The 17890-nt window shown below is 54.2% G+C and overlaps 1 protein-coding gene across 3 annotated transcripts in view; it reads left to right on the forward strand.

The window, feature by feature from the left end:
* NEURL1 (neuralized E3 ubiquitin protein ligase 1) overlaps positions 1 to 17222 on the forward strand; it is a 79421-nt gene extending 62199 nt beyond the window's left edge. For all 3 annotated transcript variants that reach the window (XM_055345831.1, XM_055345832.1, XM_055345830.1), the window contains 3 exons: positions 9975 to 10664; positions 14125 to 14274; positions 14708 to 17222. In XM_055345831.1, coding sequence (XP_055201806.1) covers positions 9975 to 10664; positions 14125 to 14274; positions 14708 to 14946 — 1079 coding nt within the window. In that variant the 3' untranslated portion in view covers positions 14947 to 17222. The remainder of the gene's footprint in view (positions 1 to 9974; positions 10665 to 14124; positions 14275 to 14707) is intronic.
* Positions 17223 to 17890: the final 668 nt, after the last annotated feature.

Genomic DNA, 17890 nt, shown 5'->3' on the forward strand with positions numbered 1-17890 from the left:
GGGTAGATCCATGTCTGACCCTGCTGGCTTTCTCTCCAGAGTGGAACCCTGTGTCTGGTGTGTGGAGGACACAGGATTATTTAGGGGGTCAGTAGGGGAGAGGAGTGGGAAGAGCGGGTAACTTGTTAGATAAAGGAAGGTGGTGGGAAGTGAGGTAGGCCCATGCTCGCTCACAGACAGCCCAGCCTCACTGGGAAGTGAGGGAGACAAGCAGGCGCTCCAGACACAATCAGGGCATAACCCAAGGGAAGACAGTACATTGTTTAGTGCTGTGGTCATAGGATCCTTTCCATCTGCTGAGATGGTCTCCCTCCAGCTATCTCATTTAACCTCAGCAGCTGGCCCTGGACAAAGTGCTTTTCATCCCCATTCGTCAGGGAGAAAATTGAGACCCACGGAAGGCTTGGCTTGCCCATGTGGGGATGTGCAGGGCTGGGATTTGAATTGGGTGTTCTGATGCCAAACGCAGTACCTTCCCCAGTAAACTTCTAGGAGGTTTAGGTATGGAGGGAGGCAGTAAGTCAGAGGAGGCCAAGGTCAGTGAGGGAGGATGGAGTCCAGGAAGGGTTCCTGGAGAAGAGGGCTTAGGCTGGACCTACAAGTTCCAGAAGGGTCTGGGGAGGGGGTGAGGAAGGGTCATGCCAGGTGAGGTGGGGCTTCCAAACCACAAGGGCCTAGGAAGTGGCCTGGAGAGTGATCTGAAGGGCCCTACCCTGGGGCAAAGCCCAGGTGGCCTCACTGGGCCTGGCTCTGTTACCCCTCTTGGACTATAAATGGGTTTTTCAGTTGCATTTGGATCTCCCAGCAGCCTCCTCTCTGTACCTCATGTAAAGTCCCAGCAGATTCTTGTCTGAGTTGTAAATCACCATAATCCCTGGGCCTTTTCAAAGACTGATGATGGTCCCTGAATTCAGTTAGCAGATTAACATATCTCTTTGTTTTGTTCTTCCTAAATTGATTTCTTTTTTTGTGTAACACAAAAGAGATCCATCCAAGATATCTTCCTGAGCACTGCTCTACACCCTCATTTGGTGGTCTCCCCTCTGGGATCCACCTGCTGCCCTGTATGGTCCCAGGGTCAGTCTCCTTCACTGTCCTCTGCCTACCCCACGTCCCTCACCCCGCTGGCCCGTGGCTGGATCCCTCCAGTGCCTCTGGCTTTCCTGCTCTCCCTCCTCAGCCATCTTTGAGTTTCCCCTTCCCCTGAGAAGTCTCTCTCTGCCTTGGCAGCTCTGAGGATGGGCTTGTCTTTCCTGAGGTGACTGCCTCCCAAACTGGTGTCTCATCTTGAGTGACTTCCTGCTGGGCATGCCCCCTCCTTTCCTGCCTGTCTCTGGGACCTGTGGCCAAAACCTTCCAAACCCTACCTGGCCTATATCTGCTCCTCGGATCAGAGATATCCAGGGGTACTTGGTGCCTGGCAGATATGCAAGTCAGGCCATGGACCGATTGGCTGTCTCTCCTGACAGAGTGCAGGGGGCTTCCCCTGAGTGACAGCCCCAGGCGGGTGCTCCATCCTAGCCCCCACTGCCCTGACATAACCTGGGCCCACGCCACCATGAACCCTGCAGGTCAGCTTCATGCCTTCAAGGCTCCCCGATATACTGGAGTGCAGGAGATCACCACTTGCCTCGGGGTGCCCTGGCCCAAGCCTGGGCTGGTATTTCCAAGAATAACAGCTTCCTACAAGGAAGAAGGATCTGCCAGCAACCAAATAAACACAAGTTTTATGGGGTGATTAATACTTGGAGAGATAAGCTCGTATCCCAGTTTTTCAAGGTCTCCCTGCTCCTCTCAGAAATGTTGGCTCGGGAAGAGCAGCTGTGGGTCCTGGCAGAAAGCTGGAGCCAAGACTTCACTTACAGGGTGCTCTGATAGCTCTGTGTGCCCACCACAGCCTGGGTCCTATGCAGGGTGTGTGTGTGGGGGTGGGGGGAGTGGACAACACAAGAATTGAAAACCCAGCCCCTTGTCCTTGAAGGCTGTTTACTTTGGGGGACACACCATATAACTGCTCAGAGGTGACCTAAACCCAATTCGGCAATGAAATGTGGCTGACGCATAAAACCGTGTGTTGGGGGTGGTACAGTTGGGGAGAATTCCAGGACTTCCCGTAGGAGATGAGTTTCGAGTCAGGAACCAGACAAGGTAAAAACGAATGGACTGGTTGGGGAGGAACAATTTAGGCCAGATGGGAGGGTTCTGCATAGGCACAGGGGTGGGAAATTCGCAGTTAGGGAGCAGAACCTTCAAGGTGGGGAGCGCAGTGAAGAGGTAGTAGGTGAATTCAGGAGAAGAGTGCACAGGTAGGGGCACAGTGCGTGCCTCCCAGTGGGGAGAGAGCCACAAAAGCAGAAAGTTTCTGGCAGCTTCTGTGCTGTCAGGTCTTTCAAAAGGAGAAAATGGGGCCCAGAGAGGGAAGAAGGGCCTTGCCCAAATTCTCCCAGCTAGTCAGAGGCCAGGCTGGGCCTGGAATTCCTATCGCCCAGGCTGATCTGGGCATAAGGTCAGCACGAGAAAACATCACCACATCAAAATGGTAGTGGCTGAGCTCAGAAGGGCACTAGGGGGCCACTGAGGGTGGGCTCCCGAGGCCTCATGGCGTTCAGCTTCATCCCAACCTAGGCACGGGTTTCCAAGTCCTGGTAAGAGACCTGCTTACTGAAGAGAGAGTTGTACAGAGACTCTCAGGGGAGGGTAGCTTTCGAAGGGGCAGGCTGCTGCTGCTTCTGGGCTGGTCTCTGGGCTGGTGGGCCAGCCTGGCTTCCCTGCATGGAGAAGCCTGGGCCCTCTCTGGAACTAAGGTCCTGGGTTAGGTCAGGATGTGCCTTGGCTTGGCGGCACAGAGTGTGAACCATGTTGGCCAGCAGAGGACCACGCTGCCATCTGGGGCTTCTGCTTCGCAGGCTAAACCAATATTTACCTTTGGCTGTGGCTGCCAGGGGCTGAGAGGCAAATATTAGTTTAAGGAGGCTGAGCAAAGCGCTGGGGATGGAGGAGAGAGCTGAGGATGCTGATGGCCATTTCTTCCTTTCTGATAGTTTTCATTTCTTCTTGACTGAAACAAAATTTTGTTGTTCCTCCTGCCTCAGAGACTCTTCTGGCACTTCTTTCTGCTCACCCCAAATTCTGCTAATCATTGTTGGGGCTTAGCACCAAGACCTCCCCTCCACCAGAGAGCCTTCCTTGACCTCCCGTGTTCCTGTGACCCTTCCTCCTCCTGACCACCTGAGGCACGTGGAGGCCTAAGTGGCTCCAGTAATTCTGCATCATGTATTGTCCTGCTCTTTAGGAAGACAGCATAAATCCTTTGTAAATATTATTAAGGAAAGTTGTTATTGCACCCATTTTGCAGGTAAGGAAAAAGAGGCTCAGAGAGGTCTGATAACTTGCCCAAGGTCACACAGCTTGGGAGAACTGGGCCATGGGCCCAGGAGCATGGGCTGTTACTTCCTAGCTTCTCTAAATATGAGTCCACCTGGTCCCCCTGTGGAGTCTGGGTGCCTCCCAGGGGTGGGGAGTTGGCCCTCCTGTGTCTTCCAGGGTAGACCTCACGAGAGTGCAGGGTGTCAGGGATTAGCTGCAGAGATGGTTGGCTAGAGTCCCCTCGGTGTTGGCTGGCTGGGGAAATGGGGGGTGCCCAGCATCCTGACTCAGTGGTGAGGGTGGTCTACCTGCCTCACTGTTCCCTGAAGGCTTTTGAGGGCTTCATCTAGTTCTCTTCACAGTGCCCTCTGTTTTTTTTTTTTTTTTTTTTTTTTTTTTACCAGAATGAATATATGAAAAGTGCAACCAAAGATAACTGGCAATATTAAACTATTTCTAATATCCAGAAATGGCAGTTTCAGATTTTCCAACTAGTAATCTAGTTTGGCTCAAGATACGGTTTTGAGGAGCTTGGAGAGACCTGGGGGCACCTAGGGTGGTGCATGTATAGCAGAGGAGCTGGGGCCTTGCAGTCAGTACTGGGGACAAAGCCCTCATTTCAGAAGCAGGAGACCTGACTGAATCAAGACTTGCCATGGTCACTCACTAGCTCCGAGCCAGCCTCCCAGCTCCTCTGTGCCCCAGCCACCCCATCTGTTATTTGGACATCATTACACATGTGCCATTTATTTCTCAGAGGGTCTGTGAGGCTCATGGATGTATAAAAGTGTTTACACAAATGGCAAGGGCTATTGTTTTTAGGTTAAAAAGGAATGCTTCATTTAAAAAGACCACCAAATAGACAACAACTCCCAAGCCAGTCCTGTCCTTAGAAGAGGAAGCCTTAAAATCAAGTCCCTGCATCTGGGTGAAATGCAAACCATGCTATCTAAATTGTGTCTTGGAATAAGATCTATGGTTCTCCAGCTGGGTTCCTTGGAACACTGGGGTTCCAGAACCATCTCTGAGGGGGCTGAGTTGGCAGGCCTCTGTGGCCTCCTTTTACACTTCAACCAGAGCTTTTGGTTTTATTGGACAGAAAGATTTCACTGCTCAAAAAAAAAAAAAGTTTGAGAACCATTAGACCAGATGAGTCTGAGAATCTCTATGTCTAAGATCCTCTGTCTTGAAGATTCCATAAATCTTGGAATTTGTGACTCCAAATGTTTCTGGGATATTCTACCCTTCTCTCCATGAGCCTCAAAAAGTATTTGTTTCTCCTAGCTTCCCTGTGGTAGAGTTCATATGGAGAGGGTGGAGGCAGGTGTGGGTTTCGGGGCGCTGCCCAGGATGGGTGGAGAGACCCTTTCCCTGTGCACGCTGTGTACTCGCCCCTCTGGGCTCCTTCCCCTGCCCCATGCCAGACGCTGCCCAGCAGGAGGATGTTTATGGAGACAGTAAATGGGCTGGCAGCGCCTTCTAAACAGGGGCCAGGAGATACCCGCCAGCCGGCCTGCTGCTGCAGGCCGACCCGTGGTTAAAGATTATCCAGCGCTCCGGATGTGAGAATCTAAACAAACAAGACTCTTGGGCTGATGGCAGGCCCCGCTTCAAAGGAGCCCCTTGCCTGCCCCCCGACGGTCCCTGCACCAGTGCCCAGGCCCTGCCTTGGTTGTCCAGCACTGGCTGGCAACATGGGGGAGGGCCCGCTGGGTCCCTGGCCAGAGCTGGCCCCAGGGCCCTGGCCTGGCCCCTCCCCTCCACTCCTCTCCCTTCCTCTCTCCCCACTGGCCCTGCTCAGATTATTCTCTGGCGTTTGCTAGTATGGTTTTCCCACTGAGTGCCTCTCAGTTCTGTTGGTCCAGACTCTCTTGTCCTTCAGGGCCCAGGTCAAATTTTGTTTCTTCCAAAATGCTGTCTCTGGCTCACTGTGAAACAGGAAGGGGACCTCAGGCTCTATGGGAGAGCATTATCCTAAAAGGGATATTTATCCTAAAGAAGAGAAGGCTCAGAGGGGGCGCCAGGGAGCCAGTGTGGGACACCTATGGATCCATGCAAGGAGAGCTTTCCCAACAGTTATGGGTGTTCAGAGACAGCAGATAGCCTTGGGATGTGGCGAGCTTCTTGTCCCCGGGGGCATTCTAGGCAAGGCTGGGTGAGAACTTGGCAGGGATAGATGGATTTCCTCTGGAGACACTAAGAATTTTGTAAGGAAATTATATTCAAATATTTTCTTGCCTTAAAGCTTTGATCCTCCCACAGCCCAGTGGCTCCCAGGGGCCCAGGTACTGGCTTCTCCTCTCTTTAACCCCTGCCTCCGCCTGGGCACACAGTGGGTCAGCACGTGGGGGATGGCAGTGCCAGCTTGGCCTTGCTGCCCTTGTGGGGCCTGCTTATTTCTGCCCTGGCCTAAAGTATCCATAGGGCCGCTGCCAGGCACTGGATTAGGCAGGAGCTGAAGACTGACAGATTCCTTCCTGAAAGAGAGGACACTGAGAGGGGAGCAGCTGAGCAGCTTCTCCTGTGGCCTTGAGCTGCTCCTCCCTCGGGGCTGCCACATAAACACCTCCAAAGTTGGCAGCCGTGTATCCCAGGCATGGGTTACATAACTTGTTGCTTCAAAGGGGCCACCGTGCTGCTTGGAGTTACCGGCTGCCCTTTGCCCTTTCCCTACCTTATAAGTCTGGGCTGGCGTCGGTCCCCGGGTACTCTCCCTGTGGGTTTGGGGGCCTGGACCCTTTCCTGGCTTTCCACCGGATGTTGGCCCAGTCAGCTCTGACCTTCACTGGCCCTTCTGCAAAGGGAGGTCTGAGCAGCTACTCCATCTCGAGTGTCATCTATTTCAGGGCCCTGCACAGCTGGGCACACTGAGGGATGGTTATTTTGGAGCTCGCTGGCGGCCTGCAGCTGCTCCTGACCCCGAGGGGCTGCCTAGCTGGGGCAGAAGACAGACTTGGGCTGGGCACTGGCCCCAGGGATGCCATTTTTAGCTGTTTCCCAGGCTCTCCTGTACCTTTTCTCCTAACTCCTCCAAGATCTCAAGCAAGGCCAAAGGGATCACTTTCCTGCCCCTTCTCCCTTGCTTACCACCCCCTACTGTTTCTCCTCCCTTCTCTTCTTTCTCCTCTCATCTCCACTATATAGCTTCTTCTTCCTGGTCCTTAGTGATATATTCATGACTGATGTAAAGTCCTGCTGCTGTAGGTTGAGAAAGTTCATTGCCTGGTGTAGAGGGACCGAACTTTGGTTGACAGACAACCTGAGTAAGCGCTAGTACCTGAAGTTATCCAGGGGTCCCAGAAGCTCCCCACTCTGCCTCCAATCCCCACAACATCATCACAACACAGGTATTATTACCCTCATTCTCTAGCTGAGTGGCCTGAGGCTGGGAGGTAAGTTTAGCTACCGGCCACCATTCAGGTGCTGGATTGGACATTTAAACTCAGGCCTGTTAACACCCCAGTGCCCATGCACTTCTGAGCCATGGGGCATGTAAACAATAACAGTGGCTCCTTTAACCTAGTGATTATTATGTGCTACTTTTCTAGATGCCCTGTGTAGCTTACTGCATTTTAACTTCACAACATCCCTTCTGAGGGAAGAATTAGAATACAGATTTTTTAAAAAAAGATTTTATTATTCATGAGAGACACAGAGAGGGAGGCAAAGACACAGGCAGAGGGAGAAGCAGGCTCCCTGCAGGGACCCCGACGTGGGACTCAATTCCGGGTCTCCAGGATCAGGCCTGGGCTCAAGGCGGCGCTAAACTGCTGAGCCACCCGGGCTGCACTAAATAAATAAAATCTTTAAAAAAAACTCTAGAAGTATAGTGTAAATATCAAGGAGGTAATGACCCCACTGTGCCTTGAGCTGGGCAGGAAGCATCTGGAGTACTGAGTTGGTTCTGTTCATTGTCTAAGAGGTGGGAAGGTGTGTGGTGGGTCTGAGTGTATCCTGAGGGGAGCTGCTTTCTCTATGGGGCCAGCATTGGCACAGAAGGACATTGAAGCTGAGAGAAGTAAAGCAAATCTACCCAAGATATCCTCGGATACAAGGAGGTAGATTTTAGTTTAAGAGAAGGAAACACTTTCTTAGAGTGGCTCAACAGTGGCATGGGCTGCCTGGGAGGCCCAGAAGCGGGCATATTCAGGAACAGAAGGACTCCTGAAGGGGCAGAGTTCAGGGGAGCGCATGTCCAGCCGCATTCAGAAATCTGTGCTGCCAGTCTGCCCCGCTTCATGGGCTCTGGGGCTGATTGTCCTGAGTGTGTGTGGGGTGAGGTAGGGAGAGGAGTGTGGGAGTGCATGTGTGCACGAGCCCTGTGACAGTCTTCTTTCTGTAAGCTCTGGCTGGGTATCTCTGAGCCTTTTGTTTTCTAGTCACCCTGCTGTCCCTTGTCCCTTCCTCTCTGTCTCCAACCCTGGAGTCCTCTCTGGCCAGTGCCTGCTAGCCCCAAGGGAGGAGGAGCAGGGGCTGTTCCTGGGGGCCCAGGTCAGCCCACGGCCTGTCCCAGGTCCCCACGACTGTCTCTCAGGCCTCCCCCTCCTGTTTGGACCTCTTTGCCTCTGCCTCTCTGCAGCCCCCAGCCTCTCTGCACCATCGCTGTCACAGAGTCAATTCCCTGGAATAATCGCATTTTCCAGTTGGCTCCCTCCTTCTTGCCAAGCACGATGCTGGGAAATCCCAACCAGCTAGGCCCCAAGAGGCTTCCTCAGAGAGGCAGGGGGCTTGGGGGAAGGGCCCAGCATGCTCTCCCTTACCGGGCCCAAACAACACTTTTCCAGGAAGGGGCAGGGGGAGAACAAAAACAAGGAGGCTTTAGAGATTGTCTCTAAATTCAGATGGAGCTGATTCTGCTTCAGCTGCCCCTACCAGTCCAGTCTTCCAAGCTTCGCTTCCACACTGAGCACCCCAGCCATCCTTACCCAGGTCCTGGAGAGAAGGCACAGATTCTCCCTTGGGGAGGCTCAGGGAAAAGGCTCCCGGGGAGGGATTGGCCCATGATGCGGTCTACAGTGAGTGGGACTAACTAGCCAAATTTGGGGATTCTGACCCCCACAGATGGGGATCAAAAAATAAGGAGGGCTTTGAGAGCCAAGAATGCGGTGTCGGGAGTTGGACAGACCTAGCTTCAGTCTCGGATCTGCCGCTTGGTGGCTGTCACACATCACATCTCTGAGCTTTATCGCCATAATGGGAACACTTCCATGGGATGTTTTAAGGATGAAATGCAGGGGTAATTCATTATGCATGATGACGTTTATTATAAATGCTAGGCCTCCATAAAGTAGGACATAACACAGCCATTAAAAAGATGTGCTGGAAACACGGTTATTGACATGGAAAGGTGTTCAGGACGTAGTAAGTAGAAAAGCTAGTTTTGAAAAGGAAAGTTGTATAGCAGGGTTCTTAGCCTGGAGTCCATCCCCACGGAAGGCTTTATGTGATTCACAGATGCCCTGAAGTTATCCACAGAATTTAGGAAGAATGTGTGTTTTTCAGAGGACACAGGTCAAAGTCACTACATTCTCAAAGGGATTTGTTACCCATAAGAGGTTAAAAACTACTGGAGTTTATATAGCATGATTCAGTTTTTGTATTAGAAAAAGTAAGTGCAGGGACACCTGGGTGGCTCAGTGGTTGAGTGTCTGCCTTGGACTCAGGTCATGATCCCAGGGTCCTGGGATCCAGTTCCACTCCCCCTGCAGGGAGCCTACCTCTCCCTCTGCCTATGTCTCTGCCTCTCTCTATGTGTCTCTCACGACTAAATACATCTAAAAACTCCATTTAAATTTTAAAAAATCTTAAAAAGTAACTGAAGAATATATCGGGGGAAAAGGAAGAAAAAAGCTGGAAGGTATACCCAAGTATTAAGAGTATTTTTCTCCGGATTGGTGGGCTGAGAGGTGATTATGTTTTCTTCTTTTTTTGGCTGGACTGTCTTTCCTACAAAACCCAGTGTGTCTCGTACGATTAAAAAGGGAGAGGGGTTGATTTCCAGTGAAGTCACCTTCAAAAGGAAATGCTGGATAAATTCGTAAGTTTGAGTTCTCGCAGCCTCAGTGCCCTGCGGCAATGGTAACTGGAGAAGAGGTACTTGTTGGGAGGAGACCGATTCCTGCAAAGAGCTGTCCTGGGGAAGAGGGTTTCCCTCCGACCTCGGTGGGCGGGGTGGGGGGAGCTGATGTCCGCAGTGCGTTCAGCAAGTCGTTCACTGCTTGTCCTCTCAAGTGCTCAGCGCTGTTGTAGCTGTTGGGGACCGAAAGGGAGGGCCCAGGAGTTAAATCGATAACTAAAAACAATAATAAAAAAAGGAATAAGATAAAACTTGGGAGCGTGCCCTTTACACGGGAGGCCTTTTCATTCTGGTGCCCCTCCTTGCGGCCTTGATGCTCAGCTTTAGTTAACTAGTTGGAGGTCCTGCGTCGCTGCTCCCCGCGGCCTCCCGGGCCTCCCGGGCCTCCCGGGCCCGTTCCCCGCGGCTACCGGCGCGGCCAGCGCGGGGCGGGGCGGGGCGCGGCGGGGCGCGGCGGGGCGCGGCGCTCGCCCGGCCGGGCCCCGCGTGACCGCGCCCCGTGTCTGTCTCCCGTCTCCCGCGCCCCGCGCAGACAGCGAGCTGGCGCTCCCGGACTGCCTGCGGCCGCGCTCCTTCACCGCCCTGCGGCGGCCGTCCCTGCGGCGCGACGCCGACGAGCCGCGCCTCTCCGTGAGCCTGTGCGACCTCAACGTGCCGGGCGCCGACGGCGACGACGCCGCGCCGGCCGCGGGCTGCCCCATCCCGCAGAACTCGCTCAACTCGCAGCACAGCCGCGCGCTGCCCGCGCAGCTCGACGGCGACCTGCGCTTCCACGCGCTGCGCGCCGGGGCGCACGTCCGCATCCTCGACGAGCAGACGGTGGCGCGCCTGGAGCACGGGCGCGACGAGCGCGCGCTCGTCTTCACCAGCCGGGCCGTGCGCGTGGCCGAGACCATCTTCGTCAAGGTCACGCGCTCGGGCGCCGCGCGGCCCGGCGCGCTCTCGTTCGGCGTCACCACGTGCGACCCCGGCACGCTGCGGCCCGCCGACCTGCCCTTCAGCCCCGAGGCCCTGGTGGACCGCAAGGAGTTCTGGGCCGTGTGCCGCGTGCCCGGGCCGCTGCACAGCGGCGACATCCTGGGCTTGGTGGTCAACGCCGACGGCGAGCTGCACCTGAGCCACAACGGCGCCGCGGCGGGCATGCAGCTGTGCGTGGACGCCTCGCAGCCGCTCTGGATGCTCTTCGGCCTGCACGGCGCCTTCACGCAGATCCGCATCCTCGGTGAGTGTCCCCCCCCCCCGCCCCGCCCCGCCCCGCCCCGCCCCGGGGGGAACCCGGGAGGAACCCGGGAGGGGAAGGCCGCCCGCTGCCCCGCCAGGCCTTGGGGGCGGGGGGGGGGGGGGCGAAGAGTGTGGGCCACTGAGTCTCACTCTCGGAACCCGATTAAGCCGTGTCCCCGACACATGCACGATGCTTAAAAACAAGGTTTCCTCCAGCAATTAACTTTGTGAGGCGCAGTTTCCATTCCTGCACGATGGAAATTGGAGCCTGTGCGTCCTGAGGATGGCCGTGTGTCCAGATGAGAGACGTTCGGTTCCGGACGTCCGCAGTCCGCAGCCAGCTGTTTGCGCGGCGCCGGCGCCGTGCCTGGGTCTCGAGCCTCCGGGGAGCAGGGGGCCTTGGGGGAAACGGGGCTGCCGGGCTCTGGGCCTTTGTTTCCTGGGATTGAATGGACTGGTGGATGTGGACTTGCGGATGGATATTTCTCAGAGCGCCCTACGGCATAAGGTGTCTTTGAGGAAAAGGTCCTTGGTTGAAAAATTTGGGAAGTACTGAGTTGACAAAGTGTGTGTGTGTGTGTGGGGGGGGGTGCTTCACTGCAGGACTTCTCAGAGCTTTTAATACATAACGTGAATCTTGAAGGACGTTGTGGTTATGATGTACAGCTTTTTCTAAACGAATGTGGCCAGAAATCTTCTTTTCACAAAGCATCTCCAGGGGCCTCTGTTTCCCCAGGGTGCACAAGTATGCATACTTTGCCAGAGCTGGTCTTTTCCAACCGCTGCGCTAGACTGGGCTAGCTCCATTAGATTCACAACGAGGCCTACTAAAGTGCAGAGTTTTGAATCCCACCTGCAGAGATTTTGATTCTGTAGATGTTGGATAAATCCAGATAAGATCTGAATTCTTTTTTTTTTTTTTTTTTGGTAAGATTTTATTTTATTTCAAGAGAGAATGAGAGAGCAGGGAGGGGCAGAGGGAGAGGGAGAGAGAGAGAATCCCAAGGAGGCTCTCCATGCTCAGCGTGGAGCCACACACGGGGCTTGATTTGACAACCCTGAGATTACGACCTGAGCTGAAATCAAGAGTTGGACACTTAACCGACTGAACCTCCCAGGCCCCCTCTGAATTAAAAAAATATATATAAATATTTTATTGATTGATTCATGAGAGGCAGAGAGAGAGGCAGAGACATGGGCAAGGGAGAAGCGAAGCAGGACTTGATCCCAGGACCCCAGAATCACACCCTGAGCCAAAGGCAGACGCTAAACCACTGAGCCACCCAGGTGCCTGAATTCTTTTTTTAAGCAGGTTTGCTCAGGCAAGTTTGGAGATCTCTGGGGTTCATAGCCCCATCCTAGACCTCACCCCAGGAGGCTTTGTAGACAATGTATGTGAGTGAACGTGTGTTATGCTCTAAGGTTGGTATGTCTGTGTGTAGGCACACGTGATGAGTAACTGAAAGCATGCATATTGCTGTTGGTGATTGTGAGCGTGTTAGAGTTTGTGAAATTAGATAAAATATGTGGGGACTTCTTACTCTGCAAAGAGACCAAATGAAGATGCAGTGAAAAATAAATTTGTAAAGGAATGAAAAGAAATGAGGCAAGGTGCTAAGAAGTTATGATTGAGGAAAACGGGTCAGTAAGAAATTAAAAGAAATCAGGAAGGAAAGAAGTTGGGGTGAAAATTCAGGATGGAATAAAAAGAAATCAGACTGGGGTGCGGAAAAAAATCAGGCTGAGGTAAAAAGATACTTGGCTACACTCACTGGGAGACACTGCTCCTCAGACAAAGGAAATTACATAAGGGGAGGGTACTCTCCCGCCTCAACACCATCTAATAATAGATAAGTAGCTTTCCAATGAGACTTCTGTTCCCCAAAGAGGCTTACTAGACACAGGAGAAGCTTAAAAAAAAAAAAAAATCAGGGCTTAAATGTCCTGAGGGGTAAGTGGGCCAAGGTGGGTGTTTTAAGAATAATCATCTAGATATATGCTAAACAATGTATGCTAACCAGAGTGCAGTTGGGCTGTAGAAGAGCTGGGCATCTCAGTCAGCAAATTGGTGTTTGGCGATCCTGATGGACTGCAAAGGAAAAACAAGCCAGGGACAGTGTGTGAAGGGTTATTATTTACCTTACAGAGGAGTGGTTGGCTTCATGAAAGGCCTAAGTAAACTAAGAATGGAAGGATATTTCCTATCCTCCAAAACTACTGCCAGTTTCGTACTTAGTGATGAAATGTGAGAAACGTTCTCATTAAAGTCAGGAATATGATAGGGATGCCTTAAAGTATTGTTCTGAAAATGCTAGCCAGTGCAATAGGGTAAGAAAAGGAAATACAAGGTGTGAATTTCTGAAAGAAGATGATAAAATTAACTTGAAAACTATTAACACTAAGAGAAAGCCCATGGATATCTAATGAATACTTAGAAACAGTGAGTATTAAATGAATTAGAACACCTAATGATGAAAAGGATCTCACAGAGCATTTATGTGTAGGGCAATATGTTAGAGCCTGTGGGAAAGTCACAGATGAATACAATTTCCTGCTTTCAGGAGGCTCATAGTTCACCTGGAAACAAGTGAACTGGAAACAAGTGTTTACCTGGGCAAAGAACAAATAATACCCCAGCTCTGTGGTGGTTTAGTCCCATGTATGTGGTGTGTGTGGCTGGTCAGTGCTAAGTAAGTAATGTGGTTTGTCGGGGTGGTCAAAGCTCCCCAGAGGAGGAGGTTTGAGGACAGCCCCAAGGGGCTCCCTGGACAGTTAGGTCTTTGAGGGCAAGGGCTCTGTCAGTATCATTCTCAGTGTTATGTTTACACAGTGGATGGTACCTAGTAGGTACCTGGTACCTTGTTGAAGGGAGGAGCAAGCCGGGAGGAAGGAAGAAAGGAAGGTGAGGAGAGGAGAGGAGTGGAAGGAGAGAAAGAAGGGAAGGAAGAAGGGAGAGAATGTAGCACAGAATGAGCTTGGGAGATGCTGAAGGGCATCTGAGAGGTGCCAGTGCACAGGAGAAGGTGGGGGGCTATGTGGGGTGGCGATGGAGCCAGCACAGGGTTTGGAATAGGAGGGTCAGGCTGGGACTGGAAGGGCCCTGTTGGGCAGGAGGAGGGGACTTTGTTGTCTAGCACGGGAAACCTTGAAGGTGAGGATGCATGGGGAGGGTGGTGGTGGGATTCTAGGCGGGGGGCGGGGGGCGCTTGTCCGGAGCCTGCTGATGGAGTAACGACAGAGCATGAAGTGGCCCTCCAATTTGCAGGTGGGAACAGAGCTGGGGCCAGGCGCTGGGCCACTTTATGGAATCCTGCCCTGAACCCATCCAGTGGCTGGGCTGTGTGGTCGTTGCTGTGTCAGCACTTTCTCTCCTGGGAACCTCCAGGAGGGGTGGAGACCTGAGCTTTCTCCCAGTAGGCCTCTTAGTGGTTCATGCGTCCCCCCACCCTTGCCTTCTGCAGGCTCCACCATCCTGGCAGAGCGGAGCATCCCCTCACTGTCCTGCTCCCCTGCCTCCACACCAACCTCGCCCAGCGCCCTGGGCAGCCGCCTCTCCGACGACCCCTTGCTCAGCACGTGCAGCTCCGGACCCCTGGGAAGCTCTGCTGGCGGTAAGTAGGCCGACCGCTCGGAGACCCCCTGGCTGAGGCCGGCGTGTGGCCTCTGGGTCAGAGGCGGGCCCTGGAGGAGCTGGAGATAGGCTCAGTGAACCCTTGTTGGGTGGTAATTTCTGGGGTGAATCCCACCCTGCCCCGCAGCTGGGCAACTTTCTCCCGAGCACTTTTTAGCAGACAGGGAAACCCAGAGGATAGCTCGGGAGGGGCCTTCCTTACAAGAGCGTGGGCTGCCTCCCTTCCTCCACCGCGCTTCTCCTCTCGCTGCCGCCCGGGCCCTCATCGGGTGCCTCCTAGTGCCCAGGAAGTGGGTTGTCAAGGTAAACAAGCAGATCCCAATAAATGGAGTGAGTCACCAGGGGCTCTCTTCTCATGAACCTGGGGCCAGACCGGGCCATGTCCTCACTGACTGGTGTCCACTTGTCCCCAGGGACGGCCCCCAACTCACCAGTGAGCCTGCCTGAGTCGCCAGTGACCCCAGGCACAGGACAGTGGAGTGATGAGTGCACCATTTGCTATGAGCACGCAGTGGACACGGTCATCTACACATGTGGCCACATGTGCCTCTGCTATGCCTGTGGCCTGCGCCTCAAGAAGGCTTTGCACGCCTGCTGCCCCATCTGCCGCCGCCCCATCAAGGACATTATCAAGACCTACCGCAGCTCCTAGCCCGTTGTGGCTGCCCCGCCACCCCTGCACGCCTGCCTCCTCATGGCCCCACTCCAGCCGAGGGGCAAGCCAACAGGGCTCCTTCTCTTCTTCCTCATCTTGGAAACTCTTTTCTCTTCTTCATTAAACATGGGAAACTGAGGCCCTCAAAGGTTTGGGAAGAAAGGGGATATAGGGCAGGGAGGTGAGGGGCAGATACGAATTGCCCAGCAGAGAGGAGGGGGGGAGTTAGCTCTCTCCGTCTTTCCTGTCTCTGCACCCAGCTCCACCCTGCATGCTGAGGGGCTAAACGGGGGTCTCACCCTGTCCTAATCCTTCCCCATCTGGGGCAGTCTGCAAGGAAGTCCTCCAGTCCATGTGAGAATTAGAAAACACGTTTCTTCCTCTGGGCAGATGAAGCCCAGAGGAAGGGCATTTAGGAGTATGGCCTGGACTTCAGCCTCTATTTGTTCTCTTAGCTAGCTGCCCTTGAACAGTGTACAACCTGCTCAACAGCCCTAGGCAGGCAGCCTCTCAGCTGCTACCTTACTCTCTGACCTGTATCTACCTTCTCCTTCCTCTCTTCCCTGTCCCTTAGGCCTGGCAACCAGGGGGGAAGGCCAGTGGATGCCTCTCGCCCTGGGCAGGCTGCAGCCCCCATGCCATGTCCCTCTCCTCACCCAGGACGGGTGGATGGACAGGCCACAGAAGGCTCCAGGTTCTGGGTCTCTGACCCTGTGCCCTGGCGGAGATGCAGAGGGCCCCTTCCTGGCCACAGCCTTTTTGTCCCAGTCATCTTGTGAGATGCTGCTGCCCAGGGACAGCCTCGGTGTGGGCAGTGTCTGTCTTGTGGCAGGGTCTCCAAGAGCAGGTTTGCATCTGTGCTCTGTGACCTGTCCTCTGGGATCTCAGTGCTGTCCTGGGCCTGGCTGATACTCAGACTGTAGTATTCCTAGGTGCGGCCAGGGTGCTGGAGTGGGGGTGGGGTGGGGTGCCCTGGGGTAAAACCAGCCTTTTTTCCTTACTTTAATTTATTTATTTATTTAGTTTGTGGGTTGGTCTTTGGGGGAGGGGATTGAGTTGCCATCCCCCGGACCCCTAGAAATGGTGCCCTGGTGTGCGGAGTACCTGGCGAAAGAAGGCTGCAGAGGTAGTTATCACTCAGAATCTTCCCCAGGCTCCAGCACAAAGTCCATAGCCATCTCTATTTACCGTGAATTAGAGCTCCATAAAAGGGGCTGAATTTGGAGGCGGCCTGTCAAATTGTGTCCATTTTACAGAGACAGACTGAGCCTCCTTAGCCCTGGGGCTGGTGGATCACCCAGAGCCACAAAGTGCCCTTCCTCTCTGGGCTGCATCAGGGTTAGCAAAGTTGGCTCAGACGTGTCAGGAGGCCCAAGAGCTTCCCCTTCCATGAGGACATGAAAAGTTCTGGAAGGCTGAAGGAGGGGAGTCGAGCTTGGGCCAGGGAACACGGCTGGGAAGGTCTACTCATAGTAGAGCAGGGAGGCTGTACTTAGGAAGGCTCTTCGCCTCCAGGAAAGATGGAGGGAACGGGCCTGGTCCCAGCACCTCTGGGTTACTCCTGGTTCTGGGGTGGAGTGTCACCTGGCCCCTGCTCTTAGGCTATAGCTCTCAGCCTTGCCTGCCCTACTCTGATAGGCCATGGGCTGGGGCCTCTCTCAGAGTCTCAGCCTAGTCCCCCCGCCTACTGCCAGGCTCCCAGCCCTCTTCCCCCTCCACTGGCTTTTCACGGCCATCAGAGACTCTGCTCGCTGTGGCTGGCAGAGTATGGAATTCTAGGCCTGGCCACTGGGCACCTGCATGGCCCTGGCCAGGTCATAGCCCCTCTCAGCCTCAGCTGCAACCTCTGTAAAATGATTGTTTGGGGGAGGAGCGCAGACTCTCTGTGGGACTCTTGGGAGTTCTTTGGTGAGGATCCCCTATGGGGTGGCGGGTGGGACAGCACCGGGGATCAGAACACCAGGCTGGGCCTTTGCCTCTGCCTTGCAGCGGGTCCCTAGAAAGTCATGGTTCCCCTGTGGGTCTCTGTCCCCAGCCACTGACCCTGGAGACCTCTTCCATGGGAGTAGGGTGGGGTGGGCCAGGGGGTGACCCTCTAGTCAGGAGTCTCATGTCCGAGGCAAGGGAAGGTCTTAAGTGCAGGGGCTGCGCGGCTTGAGGTTTGGGGAGAGGAAGCCATCCGTATCACTGTCTCTGTTAGTGCTGGGATAGTTGCTGCCTCCTTTGTGAACTTGGATCGCTGTGATTGTGAATAAAGGTGATTTCGTACCAGCCTGAGGGCTGTGCTGTGCTGTGTGGAGGGTTGGGGAGGGAGGGAGGGTCGGGTGGGGGTGAACGGCCAGGTGTCCTGGATATGGAGGGGAGTCAGCAATGGGGGAAGACTCCCTGGAATGGGGGACTGTCCCAGGTCTTGGACATTAGGGGCTAGAAGGCCAGATGAGCCTTGTAAGTCAAAAGGGAGAAGCCACTGCCCTTTGGTGGCCTCAGATGCTAGGATCCTTGAGGAGCTGTGTTTACTGGGGCAGGAGCAGTGAGAGTCCACAGGCCTGCTCAGCTCTGTGTTAAGGCTGAGGTGGGCTCAAACCTGGCCCCAGACCCTCGTGGGGTGACACTGCCATCTAGAGGCTAATGGGAAGATGACAGATCCATCACACAGGTCAGGAGGGGCCAATATAGGTGACAGCTGGATAAGAAAGGGAGGCCCCTGGCCAGGGACCTTTAGAGAAACCTAGATTGCTCAGTATATCAGTTTGGCTGTAGGAACTGGGAGTGGTGGAGCGGGTCTGGGGTCTGGGGACAACGTGGGCCTCATGCTCATTTGGTGGGGCTGGGACTCCAGCACAGAGCACGCCTGCCTTCCTGCCCCCTCTCCTGGGATGATGATGCTCCAGTCCCTGCGCCTGGACAGCCCAGCCCTGTGTGCAGATGGAGTCCAGCAAAA

The sequence above is a fragment of the Nyctereutes procyonoides genome, unplaced genomic scaffold (assembly GCF_905146905.1).
Source record: "Nyctereutes procyonoides isolate TBG_1078 unplaced genomic scaffold, NYPRO_anot_genome, whole genome shotgun sequence".
NCBI lineage: Eukaryota > Metazoa > Chordata > Mammalia > Carnivora > Canidae > Nyctereutes > Nyctereutes procyonoides.